This window comes from Aulonocara stuartgranti (assembly GCF_965226115.1).
Source record: "Aulonocara stuartgranti genome assembly, chromosome: 14".
Taxonomy (NCBI): domain Eukaryota; kingdom Metazoa; phylum Chordata; class Actinopteri; order Cichliformes; family Cichlidae; genus Aulonocara; species Aulonocara stuartgranti.
Genome location: NC_138950.1, coordinates 6496954 through 6507837, shown reverse-complemented (window position 1 = coordinate 6507837; position 10884 = coordinate 6496954). Strand labels below are relative to the sequence as shown.

Sequence of the window (10884 nt, the reverse complement as noted above, 5' to 3'; positions counted from 1 at the left end):
TACATACAGTTTGATGTCTTTTCATTATTTTTACTGAATTAAGTCTTATTCTAAGCAGTGACCGTGAAGTGGTAGATGATAGGTATCAAGACATTTAATGAATGTTATTGATAATGCATTCAGTGTGGATGTATGAAATCCACATTTACTACAGATTGAAGAGGTAATTGTACATTTCATAGTGTGAAGAAGGCAGGAAAAGTACAGCAAACCCTGAATACTTTTGCTTGCTTTGAGAAGAACAAAATGCATGCTTTTTACATCCATGACCCTGTCCTGTCTTGCTTTTTAATTTTCAGTTACCGATTTTACATTTTATTTACTGCAATAGACACCAAGCATTATGAAACACGTTTTTTAAATAGGTGTTGATGCTGTAGTATTTAATCCAGTCTTTGATTGAGAAAAATATTTTGCCACTCTTGACTAGTTCTATGTGCAGGGTTGTTTTTTTCTTTTCTTTTTTTCCATCCCTTTGTGATTGCGCATTTTGTCTTGTAGTTTAATCCTATTCTTTTCAAACAATTTGTTTTCTACCTGAAAATGAAAATCAGATTTTGATCAGTTACGCAAACTGTCTTGTCTTTATACAATAAATGCAGTTGTATATGCCTGTAATTGTTAATGTCCTTTTGTTCCCCTTCAGTGAAGTCAGACACAACACATACTGTCTGATTAATCATTGATATGTTTTTCGACTTTTTTTCCCAACATTTGTAAGTCATGGACAAAACAAAAGGAAGCGTTTAGCTAAAAACCATATGCCAAGTTTGGACCATATGCATGTGCAGTCAAAAACATTGGGAAGGAAATGAACATTTTAAACTGTAGTCATGATGGCCGATTAGGCTTAACAAGCTCCTTTTGCTATTCAAATGGGCAATATAGATGATGAAGTTTCAATAACAAATACTTTGTGATTTTCCACTAACTTTTTCTGACAGCTTAATTGAGTAAAAAACATATGAAATCCAATATTGCCATTTAGAATTTGATGTGCAAAACTCTACTACCAACCGGGCTAACAGATGCTAAGGTAAAACTCGATAATATAACTTTTTGACACGCGATAAATTGATACATTAGCTGTTTGTATATCAAATATCCAATCAACAGCCAAATAAATAACAGTTAAAATAGTTTTCCATTCTTTCCAAATTGACGAGTTGTCATATAGCTGCCAGTGTTACAATTAACCACAGTTTTGTTGAGGTTAGTGTTAATTTCCTACCCTGCATGTGTATATATTGTATGATCAGGAAAAGCCTGCCTATAGGTTGGCATAAATTAGGAAGTAAGGTGGTTTAGCACCAGAAAACCAAGGCACCAGTTCAAAACAATACGAGGTGTTCCTCAGTAGGAAAATCCATGTTTCTTAGCCGGATAACCAATAAAATAGCAGTGACAAAGATCAAATGAAAAACATCACACAACCATGCTTGAAACACAAATGAGTCCTTTGCTGGCCTTCTAAAATAAGTGGCCAGTAAATAGTATCAGTTCAACACGAGTCAGACACAGCTTTGTCCAAAAAATGTGTTTGTGTCTGTGCTTTGTCCATGTGGGGAAATGAGTGCTCAGTCTGGCTCCCTGCTTTTGTCTTTGTACAGATGCAGCTCCTCCATCTTCTCCTGCAGGAAGGAAACAGGCATGGAGCAGCGGGTTCTGTGTGGTAGAGTGCTGACCTGGAAAACAAATGTCAAATTAATCATAAAGAAACTAGTCACTGTTTGTTTTTCTCATTTCACAAAGTCTTGCAAAGTGTTTTAAACTGCACTTGTAATGCTTTAACTCTGAAAGTAGTGCCTAAAATATGAGGTAGTAAAGTCTCAGCAGTCAGATGGACAAGCTGGACACAAAAAAGGATTATTTTGCTGTTTTATAACAGCATGCATGAAAACGACAGTAGAGGGAGTCATTCAAAGTTGTACATATGGAGTCCAAGCTCACAGTATTCTTAACGGAGTTATCATTTTGTACTGTGTCTGGTAGCAACTCAAAGTTTTTAATCTTAAATGAATCCTTGCTGTATTATTTCATTATGCAATCATGGCATTTTTCACATATAAACAGGATCACAGAGAAGAAAAGGTTAAGAAACACTTCCTTTCTGAATGATCACTTTGCAGGAACTTGCACCATTTCTCACCTTTCTCAGTGATGGACGAGAGTGAAGGTGGTTTCCCTTTTTGTCCTTCTTCTCAGGTGTCCAAACTCCAGGATCCGTCTGAGTGGAGCGGTCGGACAGTACTGATTCACTGGTGTTACTTTTCCAGTCAGATGTACCCTTATGGTGCTCTGTTTCATTACTCAGGGGAAAAACAAAGGTCTCCTCTTCCGAACCTGACCAGAAAAAATAATAATATTAAATAATAATTTTAGAGACTTTTTACTGACAGAAGACAGTGTGTGCTTTGCGGACTGTATATGAAGAAGAAAGGACGCACTCCAGCTGTTGCCCTTGGTTCTTAAATCAGGTGCGGGGGTGCATGGACAGGACCCAGTCGTGTTTTTGTGTTTCTTCAAGCACTCAATACCCACCAGATCTCTACAGTGTCTGTGGCAGTTTATCCCACAGTCTGGAAGACAGAGAAAATGTTAAGCTTTTAAAGCACTACCACTTTAAGGATTCGTTCACTCAGATTAAGAAAACGTTTTGTGGATTATCCAGAGTAATCAGACCATTGTTTTTGGAACAACATAGCCTATTTCAGTGTTGACGTGTAATTTTGTAATGCTTTTAGCGTTACAAACTAAATTACTTCAATAGCAGAGGAAATGTCAAGAGGCCACATGTTCAGGGAATTGTCCTCTTAAACTCTGTCTTATTCTATTGGGCAAATTCTTGCTCAGATCAAGCTGATTACTCTTGACAGTTGATTAGAAGGTTAAGATCTCTGATCGTAGAGGTTTATTTTTGTGTTTCTGAGCCTACCTTTACAGTGGTAGCCCTGTTTGGTGACACCCCATAGCTGCAAGATATGACAAATTACAATTTGACTAAATTTCTACAAAACCCAAAACAATGAGAAAAAAGAAACAAACAACAAACAAAGCTAATGACACTCACAAAGCCTCTACATATATCACAGAATGTTGGTCGTTTGTATGTGGTTTCATGGAAGTTATGCGCGTCATTGAAGTTGTACCCCAACTTGGCACATACGGACATTCCCCTCATGAAGTAAGAGGTGATTTCTTCACGGCTGATTTGTCCCTCCCTAGGCAGAAAATTTTCCAAAGTGCAACATAGATGTAAGTAAGTTGTCCTTTCTCTGATTTGCATTTAGGTCATGACGAGAGGCCCGCGTGTGAGCTGCAGCTTCCTCACCTGTCAGTTTCTTGAGTACAGAAGGAGAAGGGGAAGTTGGCTGCTATTTTTTCAAATTCCTCCAGCGAAATGTAGCCATCCTGATTGTGGTCATAATTCTTCATTATGGACTGCAGGGGGCAACAGAACGATCAGATATTCAGTTCCACTTGTCAAGGAACAGTTTGCTAGTTCTGCTTTAGGCTGCCAAGTAATAAGGAAGTGAGAGACATCAGGTTGTTGCAAAGTCACATACTCACATCCACCATCTGTTTGACGTGTTTAGATATGGTGTCGGGGTCGAGCCTGGGGGTGACTCCTGAACCCCACTCTGCCACTACTGGGGGTTTAACTGGAGCTACAGGCTGTGGACAAACAGATGCAGCAATGAGACACGAAGACTGTCAGACAAGCAAAAATGCACACACCCACCACATAATACACTTCCCTAACGTACAGCGCTTTGATGTGGCTAACTTTGATGTATTTAAGCACTGCGTCTCTGCTTTTGTTTTGAAGAACACGTTACACCCACAGAAAGTGCGCAAATGTCCACCCGCTTATAAGAAGAGGTTAAAGTAAGTGTGAACCTGTGTACCGTTACAAAGAGCTTCACTTCAGCTCTACTGACCTGAACCTTGGGGTTCTTGGGTTCCTTGGCATATGAGAGTTCATATATCTCATCCTCAGTGTAGTATAAATCTAGGGAGAGCTGAAACATTAACACAGAACAGAATTTCAGATGTTTGTGACTTCGTGCTATCTAACTTTGTAAAAATCCCCTTCTTGTTTCTTGTTCTAGTACCGTGAGCAGATGCAGCAGGTCTTTGTTGGCCTCAAAGGGTGGTGTACAGCTGTGGAGGGCCAGCAGGTCATTAATGTTGCTATAGAGGTGCTGCAGCTTGCTCAGGTTGATTTTTTCCTCATCTATGTAGTCCGGCAAGGCCTCATTCAGCGAGATCAGATCCTTTAGATGGACACCCAAAATGGGAACCTTGAAGCCGGTGCACTCATTGTAAACCCGACGGTAGTTGCTGTAATTACTCCGCGACGAGAGCAGCTCTGTCATTTCACTGAGAGCCTGACAGAAAATAAAGATTGACAAATAGTGATTAAAAAATATATATTTTTAAAATATTTAACTAAGCCTTTTTTTTTTGTTTAAATGGAAAACAGTGAATCGTCTAAGAGTAATCTAAGATATGGCAAACCTTTGCACACGTTTGTCCAGTTTGTCTAGAAACAGCTGGCTAGCTGTGATGAGATCATACAGCTAAAAATGTAAAAAATCTATAAAAACTCTTCAGGATATGACAAAGCAACCCCAAGAGGGCAGTTGAAGGTGTTGTCCCACACAGGAAAAACAAGAGGTAAAAATGGAATGTGTACCAAACACTTCTCTGAGTTAATGTTACGCCCCAAAACATTCTTTCTCATATGTACAGTAAGTTTAGTTGATGTGTATGACATGCAAATATCACTTTTTGAATGCCACCATATCTAACAAAAGATAAAGAATTACCAGAAACACCACTTACTGGGTTAGCAGGTGAAGAAACAGACATTGCAATGATTAAGCAAAGCAATGTCTAAACGTTTACACCCTTGTGGCGTGACAGGCACTAACACTGACTCATGATTACACGCAATATTTAAAATACCTTAGTGACATCAGGAGGCAGCAGGTTAGAAGTGTCTTTGAGGCGGGAGATTGAACTGTGACAGAGGCCTCCAGTTACGGCCATGAGAGTGTTAAAGTTTTGCAGAGATCGAAGTTTCTAAATGGAAAAGAGCATAAGAAATAACTGTAAATTAGAAAAAGTGCACCTGAAACAGTAGACCTGGCAGCCAAACCAAAATGCGTCTTAGCTCTTATTTCAGATTTTGTGATGTTGCCTCCCCAGGTACTTTACCTGAGCCACATGAATGAACTTGGTGAAGACCTGGGCTCTCTGCTGGGCTGTGTGTCTGCTAAGAATCATCAGCTGGACCCACTGGGAGACCCCATTACACATCATCACTGAACGCTCCAAAGCAGGATTGTCCCGGACTGAACCTCGTACTACATAGCTGCGGTAATCCAAGAACTGTCCGATTAGAAAAGAGTTCAAGCAATAAAGGTTATTCGTAATTTTAACATTTTGAATCATTTTCTCATAAAAATAAAACAATATTTTATCTTCTGATTGTGGCTTCAGAGTAAAAGAAAAAGTTGTGGCACAACTTTGCAATTTCACAAACCATCTGGAACATCTGGAGGGAGCCTGACTGTCAGTAAAACCAACAGATACGGTGACCACTATCGACTGTATGGCACCATTTACTAATACTTTGTAAAGGGACTGAGACTATAGATGTAGGTACTATTAGGCAAATTGATACACTGAAACCATTTCCCATAAAGTGTTCACACTTCCTATTGAAAGTTAGAAATGCCATCAACTACAATGCAAGTTACGCAACAGGATTTCTCACAATGTGGCAGAAAAACTTGTTCTTACAAATAACATATTACTGATAGTGTGATTAAAACAAAATGACCAATGTTCATGGAAAGTGTCACCATTTAAACTGTCAAAAATACAGTGAACCTTTAACATTTTTACAGTATAATATTTTTACTTTAACATACTTCATGCTCAGCTGTGTGTAGAATGAATGAAGATGCCATTAAACTACACTGTTTAGCAAAAAACCTCAAACGCTGACAAAGAATGCTTAACTAAAGAGCTTTAGCTTGAATCTTAGATGATTTTATGATTTATCCATTAATTTTGCTACTAGGCTATAATAACATCTTTACAAGAGGACTAATTATCATAACCACATAATGTACTGGTACTAATAATGATACCAAAAGTAAAACTTGTCTATGCATATTCATCAACTCTGAGTGCTTATTTCAGGACTAGGAACATCTCTGTGAGTCATGGCAACATGATGGTGTCTCATCGGGTGAAAAACCTAAGAAATAGTGAGAAGTTGTTTGGTGAACTTACTGATACATTACAGAAGTTTTTAAACTCAAGGTAGCTGAGATGCTCAGCCATCTCGTCTGGCTCCATGTGATCGAATATTAAAGACACCTTCCTCTTCTTCACAGAAGGTGAGGGTGCCTGTGATATGTTCAGGTGAGGGCTTCTAGGAAAGGCAACAGGACAAAAATCATCATTCTATTTATAGGATTGTTTATTGTTTATATATATATATATATATATATATATATTTTAAACTGTTTTTAGACATATTTATATATATGCAGTTTTTCCAGGGTACAACGGTAAATCAAACAGAAACATGACTCACAAGCAGGAGTTCTCGATGAGCTGCGAGTGTTTCTCCTCTCCTCCATCTGACCGGACCAGTGCCCACAGGTCCCCCATGGTCTGTTCAAGGTGGGGGTCCACCTCAAATACCGCTGGGAACTGGCTGATCCACTGCCTTGCCACAAAGCAAAACAGAAAACATGTTTACTACTCGCAAATAGAGCAGGATAACCAGTTCCGTCATACGCCATCATTCAACGGTCTCGAGTGTCCTTACTCACCTGGCAAGGTGGCGGATCTGTGTCCGCCTGAGTCCTCTCTTGTCGGAGGGACAGTCCTTATAAGTAAGAATAATAGTCAAGGCTCTAAACACACTGTGCAAATTATACCAAACAGTAGGGATATATACTTGAAATCTGCTTTGCAAACATGGAGTGCAAAACAAAGCCATGCTTGTTTCCTGATCTGATTAATCAACATGGGCATGTGATTGGGAGCAGTGCACCAGTGGAACCAGAGTATTACACTGAGTGGCAGTGGAGGATATAGAGTGAGAAGTTTCTGGGCAAATGCCTCAGATGGCACAACCCAGCTGTGCATCATCAGGGTCATGTGGACCAACTGGGTCCCTCTTGGGCTGGAAGTCTTGCCCTCTGAATCTGCAAGCAAAATGGAGCAGTGGATTCACAGGAGGAGGATTAATGTGATTAAAAACAACAAACAGTGCAATAGGCAACGAGTTTATGTCACACCAAGCAGCTCAGGTAGAGTGGAGATTTCAGACTTTCTCTAGGTATGCCTGTTTTTATCAACAGAAATATATATTAATTATAATTTAAAGGTTCAGTACAACCAAACTACCTAGTTTTATTTTACCCTAACATTTCCCTAGGAAAGCTTTATATTATGCCAGTTAACTAGATCATTATTTTGAGTTTTTCTACTGTCACATTTCAGGACCTTTAACAGTTGATATCCAAAAAATGTATTTGTGTAATTTTAATGAACTGACTGATACACCAACAGAGGAGGCGATAGAGATAGAGATAGAGAGATTTGTATAGTTTAACATTGCATGGGAATGACTGGCTGGCTTCTGTAACCCAACAGAACAAAGCTTGATTGTATGAGACTGCTCTTTGTCTCTCTCCATCCCACCCTGTCAGTTTCTCTCACCCCCACCCCCCACACTTTCCCTCATCCCTCAATTATATAACCTTGTTGTTGTTAAAGTGTAAAACCACATGGCAAACAGAGACTGACCAAAGCAGTTTAGGCAGCGCTGTATGAGGTCATCCAGGCTGGCAGCACTGGCACTGGGAGCAGAACTGGGGCTCTGCAGGGCCCGGGTGATGTCCTGAGGACTGGGACATGTATTCCTCCTCCGGGGGCCCAGGTTTTTGCCCTTTAGCACACCAGGACTCTCCACATTGGACTTCCTAAGAAAGTGAGACAGACAGAAAGGCAGATAGAGAGTGAAAGCGAGAGCGAGAGAGGGAGAGAAAAGGGGAGCATAAGTAGCCTAAAAAAGTAGAACAATGTGTGACGAGATAGTTCAAGCCAGCATTAGAGGAAACACAGCTCCCCACATCTGATAAGCTCTGCTACAGCTCTGCTGCTGTCTGAGCCATCATGCACAAGCAGACTAACTGCACGCAACAGCTCAGACGCTTCTCTAAATTTGTCAAATAAGTAAAAGACTTGAAGTAGTGGGGGACTTTTCATTACTGACATTAGATGGGTGGCCAGTTGTGTCACACATTTAAATGTTGTACTGTATTTTTACTCCCGTGCTTTTAGAAACTTTATAAGAATTAGTTTTGATCGGGATTTTTTTTTTCTTTAATTGCAGGTGCTAATGGTGACATAGGCCAGAGCAACTTTTATTTTTAAACTCCTATTAATGTCACGGAAAATCTGGAACAGACAACATGAGAGATTAAATAAGGCATAGTGACTGCTATAAGTCTTTTTGTTTTTGATAAGTGGTACTGAAGTTACAAAAAAATCTATAAGTCTAAAAAAGTAAAACATCAAAACATATTTGGATGCTGTTAGTATAAAAATACATCACCCATCAGTTTTTATAAGACACTGAAATTATGCTTTCTTGTTGTCGAAAACAAAATAGATTTACCACATCTCACAAGTAAACTAGGCAAGAACGGAAGATCTCTCTTTGATTCACCTCGCAGCCTATAGATACAGTATGTAACCACAAGACCCATTTGTTTTAGTAATCATACACTGGTGACTGGTGTCCTGCTACTGATGTGGCAGAACGCTGATGCAAATTTTCCCTTTTTTGGACTTCAATGGAAATTTGCAACTGAGGAGAATCCAGCCTAGTCATAGCATATAGGCCATCCCTTTGTGCATACTTTATGCTGAAGCTGGACTGATGCTAAGTGCAAGTAGAGTTACAAAAACAACTTTTTAGACAACAAAGATAAGGGAGAGATACTACATTTTATGCTTAAACACAACAGTTTTCTGTTTCATGATTATGTTGATGCTTCCTCTTCAGATCAGTGGCTCAGTTGTGCAATATCTGACCGTGTTTCACAATAACCAGTGAAATTCTTAACTTTTTTATTGGTTTATATTCTTTGCTTTTTCATCTACATTTTAACTGGTATAGTTACCTCAGTTTTGCAAGAGACTTAAGAGAAGTCTAGATCCACAATTACCAAACATTAATGAAACTACATTTTGCAACAAACCTGCCCATTAAGAGTGTCTGTCATTTTTTTTTTTAAAGGTGGTGAAGCTTTGTGTTGCACTTAAGACATTTTGTATTCGTGCATCTGAGCAAACACTGAGTAGTATGTAACCAATATGAAACTGTCAGTCTATACTGCAGATAATGTGATGAAATTGCCAGGAAACAACTGTGAGTTCAGAGAACTGGTGACAAGTTCCCTGAATGACCAGACCTACATCCCCTTCTTTTAACCTAAGCACTCAGCTTATTTCCCCAACCCACTCACCACATTGGTACATTCTCATATAGTTTATGCATTACTAAACATACACCTGCACCCACTGTCCAGACACTCAAAAACATATAAAATGGCAGAACACTTATAGATACACAGGAACATGTGGTGACATTCACTTATCTATTTATACCACAAGCTGCCTGTACGTGCTGTTCCATCTAGTCATCACGCAACATATTTCACTCTCAGAGACATCTAGACTCAAAACATTAGGGCAGGGGTGGGCAATCTCAGTCCACGAGGGCCGGTGTCCCTGCAGGTTTTAGATCTCACCTTGGGTCAACACACCTGAATCACATGATTAGTTCGTTACCAGGCCTCTGGAGAACTTCAGGACATGTTGAGGAACTAATTTAGCCATTTAAATCAGCTGTGTTGGTTCGAGGACACATCTATAACCTGCAGGGACACCGGCCCTCGTGGACTGAGATTGCCCATCCCTGCATTAGGGGGATGTCAGTGATGAACCAGACTCCATCACTCTTCTTCCTCGTACTCAGGCTCCAGGTGACTGGTTTGGAAACCTGCTGGGCAACAAAGATCTGCCTCTTGTGCTCCTCCCCTCTGCCTCATTACACAGTCTGGCTACTGAATTCAAAACACTAACATTAACAGCACAGCATGCAACATTTTCAACAAATATATTTTAAGGAGAGGAAAGCTTGTGAAATCAAGATGCCTCTGTCATTTTATCTATACTTAGCTGCCTTTTAGGTTTCTGCAAAAGTGTACTGTGAAACTTAAATCTCATGCTGGGTAAGGTCTTTGCTTTAAGTTAAGCTGTTACATTCTGTAGAGACTGTGAAGTCCATCGATTAAAAAAACAATGCAATTTGGGATTTTGACTATGCAGATAACACTGACTTAAAGATATTACCTGATCCAGATTGAAAATGAACCAATAATCACCTAATTCGTTAACAGTCTCAATAAATTATGAGAATATCTATTCTATGTTCTCAAGTGTTTCCAAGTCCGTTATTTCTTTTACGTGTTTGGATTGAAGTATGTACACTAATTTTGTACATTTAAAAACAAAACTGAGTGGTTTTCTAATCTCAATGTCCTTTGCAACATATCACCTTTCTCAGTGAATTCACCTGCTGTCAAAGCACTTGCACATACGTGAGACACGGCAACTACAAACAGAAATGCTGACGGGGAAATGTTGTTGATGTCATAACGTTATTCAGGGAATTTCCCCCGAGTGCTGAGTAGGTAACACACAAAACATCAGTCAAAGGTATGTTTTCTGTGTAGTGACACTGACCACCTTCAATGACAGAGAGCCATTTGAAAATAGAGT

General features: G+C 39.5%; 1 protein-coding gene across 1 annotated transcript; it reads right to left on the bottom strand.

Moving 5' to 3' along the window:
• Window positions 1–72: 72 nt before the first annotated feature.
• On the bottom strand, window positions 73–7131 carry rasgrp4 (RAS guanyl releasing protein 4). The gene is made up of 14 exons (XM_082502973.1): window positions 6858–7131; window positions 6617–6751; window positions 6310–6451; window positions 5224–5397; window positions 4972–5088; window positions 4116–4391; window positions 3942–4022; window positions 3571–3675; window positions 3332–3441; window positions 3071–3221; window positions 2936–2972; window positions 2448–2579; window positions 2150–2343; window positions 73–1685 (listed from the first exon to the last, which is right to left on the bottom strand). Exons 1-14 carry the CDS (start codon window positions 7025–7027, stop codon window positions 1578–1580), a joined length of 1932 nt encoding a protein of 643 aa, XP_082359099.1. The 5' UTR covers window positions 7028–7131; the 3' UTR covers window positions 73–1577.
• Window positions 7132–10884: the final 3753 nt, after the last annotated feature.